This window comes from Malaya genurostris, chromosome 3 (assembly GCF_030247185.1).
Source record: "Malaya genurostris strain Urasoe2022 chromosome 3, Malgen_1.1, whole genome shotgun sequence".
Classification (NCBI taxonomy): Eukaryota; Metazoa; Arthropoda; class Insecta; order Diptera; family Culicidae; genus Malaya; species Malaya genurostris.
Genome location: NC_080572.1, coordinates 115373269 through 115390208, shown reverse-complemented (window position 1 = coordinate 115390208; position 16940 = coordinate 115373269). Strand labels below are relative to the sequence as shown.

General features: G+C 36.7%; 2 protein-coding genes and 1 long non-coding RNA gene across 4 annotated transcripts in view; 2 read left to right on the top strand and 1 right to left on the bottom strand.

Moving 5' to 3' along the window:
• LOC131439338 (ATP-binding cassette subfamily G member 4) overlaps nt 1-2818 on the top strand; it is a 118700-nt gene extending 115882 nt beyond the window's left edge. For both annotated transcript variants that reach the window (XM_058610232.1, XM_058610233.1), the window contains 2 exons: nt 1785-2041; nt 2139-2818. In XM_058610232.1, the coding sequence (XP_058466215.1) occupies nt 1785-2041; nt 2139-2480 (599 nt within the window). In that variant the 3' untranslated portion in view covers nt 2481-2818. The remainder of the gene's footprint in view (nt 1-1784; nt 2042-2138) is intronic.
• On the bottom strand, nt 2752-5223 carry LOC131439339 (serine/threonine-protein kinase RIO1). The gene is made up of 2 exons (XM_058610234.1): nt 3205-5223; nt 2752-3058 (listed from the first exon to the last, which is right to left on the bottom strand). The coding sequence occupies exons 1-2, from the start codon at nt 4655-4657 to the stop codon at nt 2826-2828; spliced, it is 1686 nt and encodes a 561-aa protein (XP_058466217.1). The 5' UTR covers nt 4658-5223; the 3' UTR covers nt 2752-2825.
• A 4094-nt stretch (nt 5224-9317) lies between these two features.
• Nucleotides 9318-10235, top strand: LOC131439029 (uncharacterized). Its single transcript, XR_009231042.1, has 3 exons — nt 9318-9384; nt 9466-9970; nt 10034-10235. It is a non-coding gene; the product is annotated as an uncharacterized LOC131439029 (long non-coding RNA).
• The last annotated feature ends 6705 nt before the right edge of the window (nt 10236-16940 follow it).

The following is a 16940-nucleotide window of genomic DNA, read 5'->3' as shown; positions in this document are numbered from 1 at the left end:
CTCCTTCTTCGATGTGCCTTTGCACTCTCCTGCTCAGTACTTGTGGCTGTATATTGTGGCCTGGGTAGAGCCTGGGAAACGCCCTTTGTTGTTTCCTTCACCAGCTTGGCCCAGCACTAGGGCTCTCTTATGCAGCACGACTATACGTTTTAACGGCTGCTGCCAACAGGCCTCTACCTGTAGTTCAACCGTTGTAGTATTTAACGCGTGTAAGCCAACCAGCGTTATTAAACTGTACGCTTCTATACACAACCTTCTCGGTTGAACGGCTATTACGGAATGATAATATATAGTTCGCACAGTTCAAAATAGGTGGAGCTAGTGCCCCACGATAATTTATTTTTAGAAGAATTTACTAATAGTGTTACGTCAGTTAGTCTGTGATTAAGTTTCGTGATGTTTTTATTCTGTTTTGTTCAACTACCTAGTTGTAGAGCTCTCGTGTTTGAGAGTGCTTGAGAGTGTTCAACTACCTAGTTGTAGAGTTGTTTTTGTATGAGAGTGCATGAGAGGGACACAGCCTAGCAAAGTTTTCCTTGTTTTTGTATTAAGGAGACATAAAATAAACTTTAGAAAAGGTTATCGATTATTATTTTTTCATCTGCAGCTGTATCCTAAGTCATTTTGATTCTGTTATGAAAATGAAACTGTTCTCATACGTTTTACGTTTGTCGATTTTAACAACTAGGCACGGAACAATATTGTCAATAATAATTTCCAACGTACAGCGATCAGTGTACAGTCACTGAGTCAGTCCACAAAACTGATAACGTACATGACATCAACAACCATAGGGGGTTTTGAGTTGTCTGCTAAAATCGGTTAGATGCGCAGAGAGTTTAACAGCAAGTAATTTCCGAACACCTACGAGCCACGGTAAAGATTCAATGCACCATCGCTCAGATCGGATAACTACTAGATTGTGATGTTTTCGGGTCATGGGGAGCATTTCCGAACGTATGAATCCGCTGTTATCGTATCAGTAGTCACAAATGAATTCGAAATAATTCCATACTCACAAATTGCTTGCCAAACCATAACCATTTTACCGAATTTTCCTGCAACAATCGACTTTATCGGTATCATCAATACTTTATCCAGTGCGGAACTGTGCAGGCACTGAATTGGATTCGAATAGCGTAAATAGACCTTTAAGCTTTCTATGTTCTGTTTAATAGTAGAAGTATCATAACACACGGACTGTTGGATTGAATTACACGCAGTAAAATTAATTTTAAATTTAAACATATTGCGCTTTGAATTCAAAGATATTTTATTCTGAATCAGCACCTATCTTCATTTCCCTTTCATTCAAATACATTTTATTTCAATCTATTTTATTTCAATCTGGATTTAATTTCGTTTCACTTAGAATCAAATACAATTGTTATTAGATCCAAAGCAAATCAGTGTTGTTTGTGAGTAAATTCAATGATAAATTATTTTTAATTTATTAAATTGTTATTTAAAACAAATTTTTCACTGATTATTGTAAATATAGTGAGCGTTGTTTCAAACAAATAAGCATTTTTATTCAATAAAATAATAAGTGCTCGGTATAATGAATGAAATATTTTGAATTCAATTTATATTTATTTTTGAATTTATTTAGTACGCTCAGCTAAGTACGGATGCGGTATTAACTCCTCTACTACCCTTCGCTTAATAATTTTCGGGTCATTTCGCCGAAAGTCGTTTCTCCGAATGCCATTTCCGAATGCCATTTGATTTTAGAATTATATTACATTATCATTACCTTCATTAATTATACCTCCTTATTTCAGATCCTCGTGAGGTTAAATTGGTCAAAAAGGAATGCTTCAACGGTTGGTATGGCCTGTTCCCGTACTATCTAGCACTGACTCTCTCAAGACTGCCCCTTCAAATTTTTCTCAATGTTATATTTACCATGGTTGTTTATTGGCTGAGCGGTTTACCAGTAGAAATGTTCCGTTTTGTGCTCTTCTCGCTCGTTGGAATCATTGTATCTCTTTGCGCAGAAGGTTTTGGACTAATGATAGGCGCCACGTTCAATGTAATGGTAAGCAGCACTCAGGACACTATGTTCATACCTACAATATCACTCACTTTTTCTTTACTGTGTCCATGCCTACAATATCACTCACTTTTACTTTCAGAACGGCTCAGCCATTGGACCACTTATGATAGCACCATTTCTCGGGTTGGCAATTTATGGATTTGATTTCGCTCCACAGATCCCGGTCTTGATGCAGTGGTTAATGCGAGCGTCATTTATTCGCGGTGGTGTCGTTTCAATTGTATTAGTGGTGTTTGGTTACAATCGCCAACGACTAGACTGCAATGAAATGTACTGCCATTTCGATGACCCGAAGGTACTGCTGCACTACGTACGGATTGATAATACAACGCTGCTCTTCGAACTAAGCGTGTTGATTGCAATGACGCTGTTTTATCGACTGCTGTGTTATCTCAGTTTACGAAGGCGATTTTACAAATAAGACAGATAAAATATGTAATAAATAGACAGGAATATGTGATTATTATTTAGACTACACTGTCTTTATTGGATCTTGGATTTTTGAATGTGGTATACTCGGGTATTGAATTAAGAAAGACTAATTAAGTAATAGCATTAACTTTACATTCCAAGGGCGGAAATATTCACAAAATTATTTCCTTTCTCTACATTCAGAGGATATTTCTTTCCCAAGATTCCTTTTGAGCCAAATATATGACAACACATTAATTTAAAAGCTGTTCTAGGAAGCGTTTGTACTTATGATAGTATAGGAAAAATTTATTTCAACAAAATATAATAAAAGCATTTTTAATTATATCTAGATTTATTTTTTAGCACCCATTTTCTCTTTACGCTTTTTTATGTGTTTTTTCACTTTTGTTTTACGTTTTTCGGCTTTGTCTTCTTTAACTGCTTTCTTACGAGCCCGCCGGTCTTCCGCCGTTTCGTTCTTCTCTCGAACTGCAAACACTCTTCTTACATCTTCATTTTCATTGTTTTCATCGATATCAGATGATCCACTGCTAGAATCATCTTGAGATGAATTAGCGTTGTCTTCTAGAGATAAGAAAAAAAAACAAGAAACAAATGAACACAAAATGGGAACTAAATCAAATGAAGTAATTTCCAAATAACTCTCGCCATTTGGTATTTGGTTGATGACCTGAAAGGTAAAACAGGGTGAGATTTCAAACAATAATCACCTTCCATTTGTTGCAATATTTCAGGATTCTCTGCTACTCGAAGATTTTCGTCCAAGCCTGCGATCGTTTTGTAAATCAATTCATTTTTATTCTTATTCTCGAAAATATCCCGCTCAACGTCATAAACATCATGAAGAGTTTTTGGTATAAACATTTGCTTGAACACAGCTTCATCTAGCTTTTGTTGTTCGGTAAATTCATCGAAGCTTCGGTTAGCAATCATGTCTGACATTTTTTCCAAACAACTATCCATGTTTTCTCCCGTTATGGTTGGATCGGTAATGAAATCGAACAACTCTTTGACTGTCATTGTGGACACATCTTTTTTCCGAAAAAAATCAGTTATATTAGTGCAATCTTTTCTCAAGAATTCGAATGCATGCGGGTGTTCATGTTCTACAGATTGCGACACGTCAATGATGACTATTTTCCCTTCATGGTATAGCAGATTGAACTCGGATAAGTCGGCATGAACTAGTTTGCATTTGTTATACATGGACCACATCATCTCAATAGAGTCACGATATAACTCACGGGCTTTCGAGCTTGACAATTCAACATCTTTTAGCTTAGGAGCGGGCCAACCGTCTACTCCAATGAACTGCATAACAAGCACATGGCTTCGAAGTAATATTGGCTCCGGTACAGGCAAATTGCATTTTTTCATTCTAACAAGATTTCGCATTTCTTTTTCGGCCCACGTCCGCACCATTTTTCTTGGGTTATGTTTACTGTAGCCATGGCGGAAACGAAACTCACCCGTAACGTATTTATCTCGATCTTTGAAGATCAAAATTGAAGTCTTAAAAATTTTGATTGCGTAATCCATGCCGGTCTTTGACGTAGCATGATACACATTGGCTTCCTTGCCTGTCGATATGCAGCCATTAATTTCACAGATCATGTCCCGGCTTAACAATTTGAATAAAATTATTCTTGTTCGAGGATCCATGACTTGCTCGGCAGTTGCTCGATCTTGTTTATCTTTGCTCCTCAGACGATCACTATCCGCTTTTCGTTGAGTTTCTATAAGCGTATTTTTCGCATGATTCGGAAGCAATGCAGGGCCTTCATATTTTTCTACGTTTATTTTATTGGCGAATTTCTTAAAAAGCACATCTGCTGGCTGAAAATCTGAGATTTTCTGGATTGAGTTCTGTGCATTTGCGTGGGATTTCTGCACATTAGCGCATTGATTCTTTTTGACGTATTCAATATCGAAATAATCAAAATCTCTATCACTGTTACTGTCTTCATCATTTTCAGTAGATTCAGGGTCCCTTTCTTGATATCGCGATTTACCAAATATTGCATTTGCAATAGCAACCTCTGCGGTAAGATTTAAATCGCAATGAGAATCATGAGGATCATGAAATGGTCCTTTTACTAGTTCAATAATGTTAAGCGATTCTGTAGCATCGTTTAATGCATCCTCAAACTGTGCAGCACTCATGTTGAATCTGTATATCACTGCATAGATTCTAGTGTTCAGAATTATATCGTATAATCTTCGCTTCTTTCTTTGTTTGGTTGGAAAGGTTACAATGACCGTACATCCAAAGGTTTCGTTTATAGTTACATGAACTTTAATCTCTCGACTACCGATATCTCGCGACGTCGCACCACCGAGCCACAATACGAAATTTGTTCTTCGTTGTTACAAATTACAGGAACTTCTAACGCACTGTCCGTGAAACAACGTGTTCACATGTTGAGAACTTCACAGGAAGTGTATCGTATAATCAAAAACAGCATAGAAATAAAATATTACTCTCGCTTATTTACAAACAGTACACACGTTTTATTTTTCGATTAATAAGTTCGATTGAATTTTCAGAAGGCCGTAAGAGCGACAGCTTCTCTTTATTTGCTTTCTCTTCTATCAATTACCAAGAGGTTTCCACATTCATCACTCAACTCTTTGCATAAAATGATACCCGGAATTATCGACTTTCAAACAGAACTGTAAAATCCAAGAAAAAACTTATAATCTCATCACAATAATCTAAAGAGAAAGTAAACAAAGAGAAACTGTCACATCTCGGGTAATTTTCCAAAAGGGCGTATAAGCAAATGACAGTTTCTCTTTGTTTTCTTTCTCTTCTATTAATTACCAAGCGGTTTCCACGTTTATCACACAACTTTTTGCATGAAATGATACCCGAAACTTTCGACTTTCAAACAGAATAGTGATACCAAAGAAAATTTTTTTAATCCCATCACAATAATTGAAAGAGAGAGTGATTAAAGAGAAACTGTCACTTGCTTATACGTTCTTTTGAAAAATTACCCGAGATATATTGACAATCTACACTGTAAAAAAAATTTTGAGCAACGATGTAATAGCAAATACAAATTCACTCAAATAAAAATTCACATTCGATTCACTTGAAAAATCACGTAGAATGGTTTCAAATGTCAAATTGAATATTTTACGTGACGAAAATGAATGTTATACGAACATCCCCTAAAATGAATATAGTCATCACATAAGGTTTACGTGAATTGACCAAACGTCAAACAATCTTCGTGAATTTCCAGTGTGAAAAACTCGATTTTGAAAATGGCGAGCAGTGGCCCTCGAAGTGTAAGTAGTGTAAATATTTGCGTGAAAAGTTATTTAATTACAATTTTTTACTCCATCGACCGGACCATTCCAGTATGAAAGTTTCCATGTGTTCAACTGGACCGAGTGCCTGCGTGAGTCCGGATGTTTACCCGCTCCTGCCGAATGCTTCAAACAGGCCGTCGGTATGAAGCTAGAGACACTGGAACCATGTAATGCGACTTCAACCTGCATCGGTTGTGTTGTGGGAGTTCTTGGATCTCGACTTCGGCTTCGGTTGGATGGCAGTGACAACATAAACGATTTCTGGAGGCTTGTCGATTTGAGATACCACGACGTTATTAGTTGCTTTCTAAGCCATTGGAATTATATGACAATTTTCTGAAATAAATGTTTTATATTTCATGGCATTTTTCATTTCATAGATTTATATCAAAATCTGGAATCTCCCTTTCGACTTCAACCAATATATAAAATAGTAATTTTCTGCTATCTAAATTTTATATGAACTGATAGATAAATGTGATATGAACAGTACATTACATTTTACCTATGAAACACGTAACTTTTACTGGATTATGCATTAAACAGCTTTTAAATGCCAGTCCATTAAAACCTACGTGAAAACTAGGGTGGAAAATATTCACATAACTTTTCACGTAACTATAATATGATTATTATTTTGAGTGTAGTGTTGGTTTGAAAAATAACCCGCATAGCGTTTTGGATACCTGGGCAGCCATGGCCACCAGAAGGCTACCAAAATTGATTCAGTTACGGTTGTCAAATCCAATTTGACAAAACAAAGTCGCCTGTATCCAAGTTAGCCGAGCGTTTTTATCTTCTCACCTTCGCTGAAAATGTCAAAGATTTCAATGTGGAAAAATCCTGATGGATACGGTTGTATCGTTTGAGTTGTATTCCTGGCAGCGGTGAGGCAGCCGGTCACCAGAATGTCTGCCAGCCATATTTTTCCAGCTGGCAGCGTTTAGTCAGCCATCTGGCAGCCATGCGTATGCGGGAAGTGGAAAAAACTTCGGAAATTGTCCAGTAAAACTCGAGGGGGACGACAGATCTGGTTTTTTCAAATAAAATACAAAAAGTCAATGGAAAGCGAAAAAAACTACATCTATCCAAACATCTAGATCGATCCGTTTGATAGCGTTTCTAACCGTGTAAAAGAAAGTCAAAGAACATATGATCTCTTAAAAAGTTTCTGTTACTGGTCTTGACATTCACTGAGTGTCAACATTCAGCAGATTGGTAAAATGAAATTAGGGTTAAACAACATTGAAAATTTATTTTCTTAGTAGCTGGGAGCATGAAGATGGAATATATTTCAATTTATTGTAGCTCTTTGAAGGTTTACCCAAAGATATCTCTGTCTGTGATATTAAACTGGTTTTATATTTTGTTAGATGCTAAGACTTGCAATTTTTATGTTTAGAAACGTTGTTCATTAATACTGAAGCCAAAACTGAATAAAGCTGTGTTTAATATGTTATTGAAAATCTTATAGAAAGGATAACAATTCATTTTTTTTACTTTAATACATATTAACAGCAAACTACATAACGGTTTACTTCACGATTTCCCTTCTAGCATATTTTGAAGGTTCGCAGACGTTAAAAAAATCAGACAATGGAATGTCTCTACAAGAGAAACCCTACAGTGTACGATGTAGATGAAATTCGGAATAATTTTTGGTTCGAGTTGAATATAGAAACTGTGGAAAATGACGCAGATATTAAACGAGAATGGCCAACATTCCGACAGGATATGGCTGATAATCCGGAGCATACGCTCTCGGTGTGTGGGTTAGCTATGCACCAGAATATAACAAAACTGATTTTACAGGACGATAGTTCACAACTCTCCAAACTGTCTGCATCTGGCATCTTCATGTGACATTTGCAACTTTCAGGTTTCATGGCCTATTACGATACATCATATCTACATGATTATGTTTTTAACCAGCAAAAATCCAAGAAAAGACGATCGATCCATATTCAACCGTTACTATGTGTAGCAAAGAAAGGGAATGTGTGCATAATCGTATGCAGCGTGAAAAAGCCTAATCGAAGCGAAGTGCAGTTTTTTAGTGTCGTCCCCCTCGGTAAAACTAGTCCAACTGGGCTCCAACTCCTCATATTAAAAATGGCTCAACAATGGACCTGTGTCTGTCGGGTTTGTTTAACAAAAAAAAAATGGCTATCGGTACAACGGTCTGTTTCAAAATCGGCAAACGAAGGTTTGGTTCATTGGACCAATGATCCAACGTATTGGACCAATGAAGGGCCACCGTTGAACGGTTTTTTCTAAGAGGGTCGTTAGCGGAACTTTTATTGAAAGTCCTTCGCCTTATTGTTAGTAGTTTCTTTTATTTCGCACGCTCTTTTCATCAACTTAATTTTAGAATTTCGTTTTCTAATGCATTTACTAAAGTCTTGAGCTCAGCAAGAAAATTGTTCTATTAACATAAAGTAATTTTGTTGATTATTTAACACACACAATTTTTACCAAACATACTGTTTTAATGCTTTGTTTAGTATATGTATGACCAACTACGAATCTGTCCAGGAGAAGTGTGAATTGTATGGTAGGAGGATCCTTCGGTTGGTTGTCTTAAATATTTTTAGTTCAACTATTTCAACTGTCAACGCATGTACTGTGATAGCCAGATATAGGAGATCAAAACAAGAGAAACTCAAAATTTGTCTTTGAACTACTCGGATGAGAGTAGCTACAGAACATAACGCTTCATTGTGAAATATTTATATCTCAGTATCCGGCTGTCTAGAGATAAGGGAAAAACTATAGGTTTAAGAACTAACATTTTGTTATAAATTTACAATTGACATTGATATCGTGTTTCGAAGTAAGAATGGGGATTTTAGTGGTTTCAAATTGAACACCCTATGCATAGAACAGTCAACCCGGGCTCTCATTCCTTTAACTTAACGTTTTTTTCGAGAACTTTTTTTACACGTTAGCGTTATTTTCGAATACTATGTCACAACTGAAAGCCAAAAGTTCAAATGAAAACCACTTTATTTTAGTCACAGATAACAAATATACAGACTCACATATGAACCGACGACACGACCAGACACTTTGAAGAAAAATCGCAATAAAAAGTGTTCGTGATTGATTCACTACCAGTTACCACAGTATTGAGCGTCCCCTTGTTTATTATAAAAATAGTCTTCTCAAGCAACACGTTGCTGGTTGCTACGGACTGGTTACCAAGAAATTCCAGCGAAGTAAATAACAAAAAAAAAATTTCAAAAATACATGATTTGAATTCAAAAATGGGTCCTCCTTTTATATGAGAGAAATAAAGCTAGAATCCAACGGTATAACCGACGACACGACCAGGCACTCTGAAGAAAAATCGGTATAAAAAGTGTTCTTGAGCGATTTACCACCAGTTACCACAAATCTAGTGACCCCTTGAAAATGATAAAAATAATCTTCTTGTGCAACACTGTTCAAGTTGCTACGAACTAGTAACCAAGGAGCCCCATAATAAATAAATAAACCGTAATGTCGAATAAAACCGTAACTTTTTTCCCTAGTGATTTCAAAACATATGCAGGACAGAATATATTTTGGTAAATGATTTTCAAGTGTTTTCTTAGAATTCAATGTATTGATTAAATGTTATCTTCGAAATTATCTTGAGTGTCATCTAGATCTTGCTGAATTGCGAGGGACGCTTCAAAAAGGTATTAAATTAGTTTTACATGACATAATGCAAATTAAAAATGCAGTAAACTCAATGGATCTCCGAGATCTCGTGATCTTTTTGCAAAAACCATACCCTCAAACACCTTGTACCCGGTAAAACATGTGCGTACAAAAAATTACTCTCCGAGGACTGCAATTGATCGCGAATGAGATCAAGAATTTGTTGCCTATGCGAATTCTAAAGATAATGAATTCGAAACTCCTACAAACTACTAGTATAGCAGTCCGGCCTTCATTCAACAACTTTACAAACAGATGCCCGTGTTTGCAACGCTTGGCGATACGCTAGATCCGAGGAAATAGAATAAATTTTACAACTTGATTTAATCTGTGCGAAAAATTCTATTCAACGTGCATCTCCATAACGTGCTGTCTCTTGTATTTGAAAAGATAGAAATATATTATAATTTGATCTATCGTTTCAAGAAGAGTTTTGGAGTTTATGACACTGTAAGTAGTTTGAAAATGACCTTCTCGATCGTATTTAACATTTTCATTTTTTCTGAATTACAGAATTATCCTGCACCAAGGTCAGGTTCAACAGTACTAGGCCAAAGCATAAATTTGGAAAATGAGTGTAAATTCCTTTAAATTTGGGTCGAGGGTTGAACTATTTGGAACAAATTCAGAAATGGCGAATATACAATGATTTGATGAACAATTGAAAAATTTTACTTTAGAAAATCATTACAAAGAAACAAATATGAATTTTGTGTAGAAGTGTATTGTGTCTGCATATGAAAAAATATTTGTTATATATTTTTTCCGGTCAATATGTTCTTGCTAACCATTTTTTATTTGTGGTTGTTATCTTCATTTAATTATATTTAAATTACAATTGATGTTTATGTCTTTTTTCTTGCAAAAAAAAACTTCACATATTCTACAGTATGCTACAATTTTGGCACATAGGTAAACAAGCACATTCCTGAAGTATTTTGCAGGGTCCTTATAAAAGATTTTAAGCAGTCACAGGTATATAGACTTCAATTACAGGCAAAACTTCGAGGTAGTTTATAGTTTATAGTTGCATTCTCGATAACACCGATGTGTTCAAAATGTGCATGGCGTAATTGATTCTGTGACTGCGATTCTTCAGTTCTTTGAAAGAAAAGTCACAAATAAAATTCAAATTCAACATTCTCTTAAAGAATAATGGTAATACCTGGCAGAGGACCTGCTGCACTCAGTGATTCCGTTTTTTATTGAACTATCAGTTCAGTGTTCAATCTTTCCATGCTTTGTTTCAGTCATGCTTCCATTTATTCGGCGCGGTAGGATACCGTCAATATTACCTATATAGTAAATTAAACCATTTATATATGTTTTTCAATACTTAATTTTTCATTTGAAACTAACCAGATTCACGTCAGCGTTAATCTCATTGAATTAACCGATCCACTGCTATGATACGTGATAATATTGGAGAACTTGTAACCTACCACGAAATAAGGATCTTCAACTCGAGGAAGTTAGTTTTGTTAACGTTGCTCAAGTCTTCAATATCCAGTAACCAAGGTTATGGCTACTAATATTCAAAATCAATAATTCATCAACAATTGTTGCCAATTTATATATTTTTTCAGACGATATCGTTTTGACGTTACCAGTTACTGAGGGGTTGTTAGATTTACGATACAGTTTCGATATACGAGTGGCAGGTCGTGTCGTCGGTATAACCGACGACACGACCTGCCACTCGACTATCAAAACTGTATCGCAAATTTAACTACCCCTCAGTAATTGGTAATGCCAAAACGGATTTGCTTGAAAAAATGTTGGAGCTGGTAACACAAGTTGGTAAGTTATTGATTTTGAAAAACAGTTACCGGTAGCCTTGGTAACTACATATGGAATGTAAACAAAAGCAAGAGATTCTCACTTGAAATGAAACCACTGAGTGTAATTGGCCGCTGGCAGGTATTAAATTTATTCTTTCAGAGAGTTTTGAGTCATTTTTTTAAATTTGTTTTTTTTATAGACCTCTAGCTTCGGCCATCAGCTCGATGTTTCTTTCCATAATCTTCTCAAAGTTACGTGTCACAATATCAACATCGTCAGCGAAGCCAGTCAGGATCGTGTTGATCCGCGCTCTTCGAAGTAATATTGAACAAGAGACAAAAGAAACCAAAACCTTGCCGTAGCCCTCTCTGAGACTTGAAACGACTCGAGAGCGTTCCAGATACTTGGACGTAGCACATTACTCTATCCATTGTTGCTTCGACAAATCCCGTCAAAATATACGGAAATCCGCATTCGTGCATAATCTGCCATAGCTGCATAATCTGCCATAGCGATTGTGTCGTATGTCGCTTTGAAGTCAATGGCGCGTTGTATTCTCGACACTTCTGGAGTACTTGTCTCATAACGAATATGTAATTCGTAGTGGCGTACCGTACCGGCAACGAATATTATTGACTAACAAAAATTTGATTTCGGTTGTTTAGGGCAATAAAAACTTCTCGTGTGTTATCTTCAGAGCGAATATATTCATCTAACTAAGCATCTAGCTAAGTCTGCTTAGCGGTTCAAATTGAACTGTTAGGCGGAGATGGCAGTTCAATTTGAACTGCTTTAAGCACTGATGAGCCGAAGGCGAAACGTGAAGAAAGCTGAAATAAAATATGTGCTTTTCTGTACAAACCAAAAAACCCCTAAATGTTCACACTCTGCGGCGACCAGTAGTCAGTCGTCACTCGTTTTCGTTCTAGCCATCAGAAAGGATATAGCATCTCGGTGCAAAATCCAAAAAGTCGTTACACAAATAGTGTAAACTTTGCGTCTGCTTAGCGGTTCAAATTGAACTGTTAGGCGGAGATGGCAGTTCAATTTGAACTGCTTTAAGCACTGATGAGCCGAAGGCGAAACGTGAAGAAAGCTGAAATAAAATATGTGCTTTTCTGTACAAACCAAAAAACCCCTAAATGTTCACACTCTGCGGCGACCAGTAGTCAGTCGTCACTCGTTTTCGTTCTAGCCATCAGAAAGGATATAGCATCTCGGTGCAAAATCCAAAAAGTCGTTACACAAATAGTGTAAACTTTGCGTCTGCTTAGCGGTTCAAATTGAACTGTTAGGCGGAGATGGCAGTTCAATTTGAACTGCTTTAAGCACTGATGAGCCGAAGGCGAAACGTGAAGAAAGCTGAAATAAAATATGTGCTTTTCTGTACAAACCAAAAAACCCCTAAATGTTCACACTCTGCGGCGACCAGTAGTCAGTCGTCACTCGTTTTCGTTCTAGCCATCAGAAAGGATATAGCATCTCGGTGCAAAATCCAAAAAGTCGTTACACAAATAGTGTAAACTTTGCATCTGCTTAGCGGTTCAAATTGAACTGTTAGGCGGAGATGGCAGTTCAATTTGAACTGCTTTAAGCACTGATGAGCCGAAGGCGAAACGTGAAGAAAACTGAAATAAAATATGTGCTTTTCTGTACAAACCAAAAAACCCCTAAATGTTCACACTCTGCGGCGACCAGTAGTCAGTCGTCACTCGTTTTCGTTCTAGCCATCAGAAAGGATATAGCATCTCGGTGCAAAATCCAAAAAGTCGTTACACAAATAGTGTAAACTTTGCGTCTGCTTAGCGGTTCAAATTGAACTGTTAGGCGGAGATGGCAGTTCAATTTGAACTGCTTTAAGCACTGATGAGCCGAAGGCGAAACGTGAAGAAAGCTGAAATAAAATATGTGCTTTTCTGTACAAACCAAAAAACCCCTAAATGTTCACACTCTGCGGCGACCAGTAGTCAGTCGTCACTCGTTTTCGTTCTAGCCATCAGAAAGGATATAGCATCTCGGTGCAAAATCCAAAAAGTCGTTACACAAATAGTGTAAACTTTGCGTCTGCTTAGCGGTTCAAATTGAACTGTTAGGCGGAGATGGCAGTTCAATTTGAACTGCTTTAAGCACTGATGAGCCGAAGGCGAAACGTGAAGAAAGCTGAAATAAAATATGTGCTTTTCTGTACAAACCAAAAAACCCCTAAATGTTCACACTCTGCGGCGACCAGTAGTCAGTCGTCACTCGTTTTCGTTCTAGCCATCAGAAAGGATATAGCATCTCGGTGCAAAATCCAAAAAGTCGTTACACAAATAGTGTAAACTTTGCGTCTGCTTAGCGGTTCAAATTGAACTGTTAGGCGGAGATGGCAGTTCAATTTGAACTGCTTTAAGCACTGATGAGCCGAAGGCGAAACGTGAAGAAAGCTGAAATAAAATATGTGCTTTTCTGTACAAACCAAAAAACCCCTAAATGTTCACACTCTGCGGCGACCAGTAGTCAGTCGTCACTCGTTTTCGTTCTAGCCATCAGAAAGGATATAGCATCTCGGTGCAAAATCCAAAAAGTCGTTACACAAATAGTGTAAACTTTGCGTCTGCTTAGCGGTTCAAATTGAACTGTTAGGCGGAGATGGCAGTTCAATTTGAACTGCTTTAAGCACTGATGAGCCGAAGGCGAAACGTGAAGAAAGCTGAAATAAAATATGTGCTTTTCTGTACAAACCAAAAAACCCCTAAATGTTCACACTCTGCGGCGACCAGTAGTCAGTCGTCACTCGTTTTCGTTCTAGCCATCAGAAAGGATATAGCATCTCGGTGCAAAATCCAAAAAGTCGTTACACAAATAGTGTAAACTTTGCGTCTGCTTAGCGTTCAAATTGAACTGTTAGGCGGAGATGGCAGTTCAATTTGAACTGCTTTAAGCACTGATGAGCCGAAGGCGAAACGTGAAGAAAGCTAAGCATTTATCACTTTCATAATGTTCCCAGAAATACATTCCTCGTTTAAAGTTTTGCTCGAGCTTCCTGGTTTAAAACTAGTCCACCAAGCCGATTGAATGTAGACTTTTTGATAACTCCAGGTGACCACAGTGTTTCTATAAACTTGGTTGACATATCAGCATTGTTTAAGGTTCACAGATAAAAATATTTTATGATTTTACATTTATTTTCATGCACATATTTGGAGCAGGCAATTGAATGGAAAATTACATTACAAAACGAAGCGGTTTGTAAATATACAGTCTTGTTCAATGAAAAACTAAATGAATTTTAATGTAATTTTACATCAATCATGGTTTTAAATCAGATTTTCGTTTCAACTGATGTCTATTTCATAGTACTATCGAATACAAATTATAATACGGAGTACTCCGACAAATTTTCAAGGACACATTTTGCATCGTGCGGTACATTGTCATGATACACTGTCAGAGTGACAACGACGACACGACCTGCCACTCGACTATCAAAACTGTATCGCAAATCTAACTACCCCTCAGTAACTGGTAATGTCAAAACGGAATCGCTTGAAAAAATGTTGAAACTGGAAACACAAGTTGGTAAGTTATTGATTTTGAAAAACTGTTACCAGTATCCTTGGAAACCACATATGGAATGTCAACATAAACAAGAGCTTCTCACTTAAAACGGAACCGTTGAGTGTAGTTGACCCGCTGGTAGGTATTAAATTTTTTCTTTCAGAATAAATTCTGCCTTAGCGATTGTGTCGTATGCCGCTTTGAAGTCAATGGCGCGACACTTCTGGAGTACTTGTCTCATAACGAATATGTAATTCGTAGTGGCGTACCGTACCGGCAACGCAAATTATTCACCACCAAAAAATTGATTTCGGTTGTTTAAGGCAATAAAAAACTTATCGTGTGTTATCTTCAGAGGGAATATATTCATCTAACTAAGCATTTATCACTTTCATAACGTTCCCAGAAATACTTACATTCCTCGTTTAAAGTTTCAACCTTTTATGTCGTCTATTTTGAAGTCCAGCCTTAAGATTTAATAAAAATGTATCTGTACTAGAACATTTTTGCGTTGGGGATCTGAATGACCTGTAAAACGCAACGAATTGTCCGGACTTCGCTAGGTGTCAGCCGATTGAATGTAGACTTTTTGAAAACTCGCTCCAGAGAACTTCACTAGTAATGATACTAACCAATCCATCATGATTTCTTTTTTTGAGATCGAACTAAAAAACACAAAGCGTTTAGAAATCCATTTATACGAACTGTTTCAAACTGTTTATTTATTTATTCTGGTGCTCCTTGGTAACTAGTTCATAGCAATTGAAACAGTGTTGCTCGAATAGTTAGTTTTTATCATTTTCAAGGGGTCGCTATATTTATGGTAACTGGTGGTAAATTGCTCACGAACACTTTTTATTCCGATTTTTCTTCGGAGTGTCTGGTCGTGTCGTCGGTATAACAGTCTTTTCGTAGCCAGTGGACGAATCAGAATTTCGGGATGCAGACAGGCACTCTAGGTATAAGGTATAAATAATCTATTGACTTCATGCAAATTTGATTTATTAGTTGAATATGTAGAATGAACTCGAAAATCACGAACAGTTTAAGTTAAGCCAGAAGATATTGTCAGTAGTGATACTACCAATTCCAAACTTGATAACAAACCTTAGATCTTTCTGTTCCGCAGAGCAGAATTTGTTTGCGCAGAGATTCACGGACAAATCTAAAGTTCCTTTCTCCGGTGACGAAAAATAAACACAGGAATTGTACATACAATGCAAACCGGTCAGACGGTTCTGCAAAATAAGTCAGTTGTGTGTTTGTATTAATGATAGAACGATTTCATTTGCACACTAAAATATATCACAGTTAATATACTTATCTAGTCTGGATTGGTTCTGATAAATAAACTGAATGTAATTCGAAATTATTAAGACTATTCTGCATTTCGATCGAATTAGAATATTTTGGCCGAATTAAAAATATTCATTCTGCATTTCGATTGAGTGATGCTTTTTTATGGAAATCTCGTACTCGATAGAGAATACAAAATTTGGTATTCGACCTAAATACTACGATTCGATCGAAATACCGAATAGGGTTTGTAGTGGAATAATCCTGCAATAAAAAAACCATTTAATAAAAACATATTTCATAACATATTTACCGGTTTGTTTTCAACTCAAATCATAAACTATGAAAGCTGTTGTGGTTGTCAAAATTCGACAAAATAGCAAGGGGTTAAACAATTGCTAAGCGTTTGCAGTAAATCATTAGTGTCTAACGCTTATATTAGGTTTTTTATCGTGACGACACAAATGAACAAGTATTCATCCTTGACAGTTCAGCGGTACTGTTTACAAACAAGCTTAAACAAAAATCGAAGAGCACATCTAAAACAATCATCTTTACACTTTGCAACTGGTCACTTTTATTTAATAAATATCAAAAACGAACCGTATTCAAACGTGAACAAATGTTTTCAAACTTTATTTAGGCGATACGGACCGTAAATGGTCTGATCCAATTTGTCAATAAACAAACAAAAGAAATTTCTGTTTACAAACAGTACTGCTGGACTGTCAAAAAGTGTTCATCCGATTGAGGTTAGCAGTGACGGTAAAAAACCTAATATGTTATTGTGCATACAGAAAAA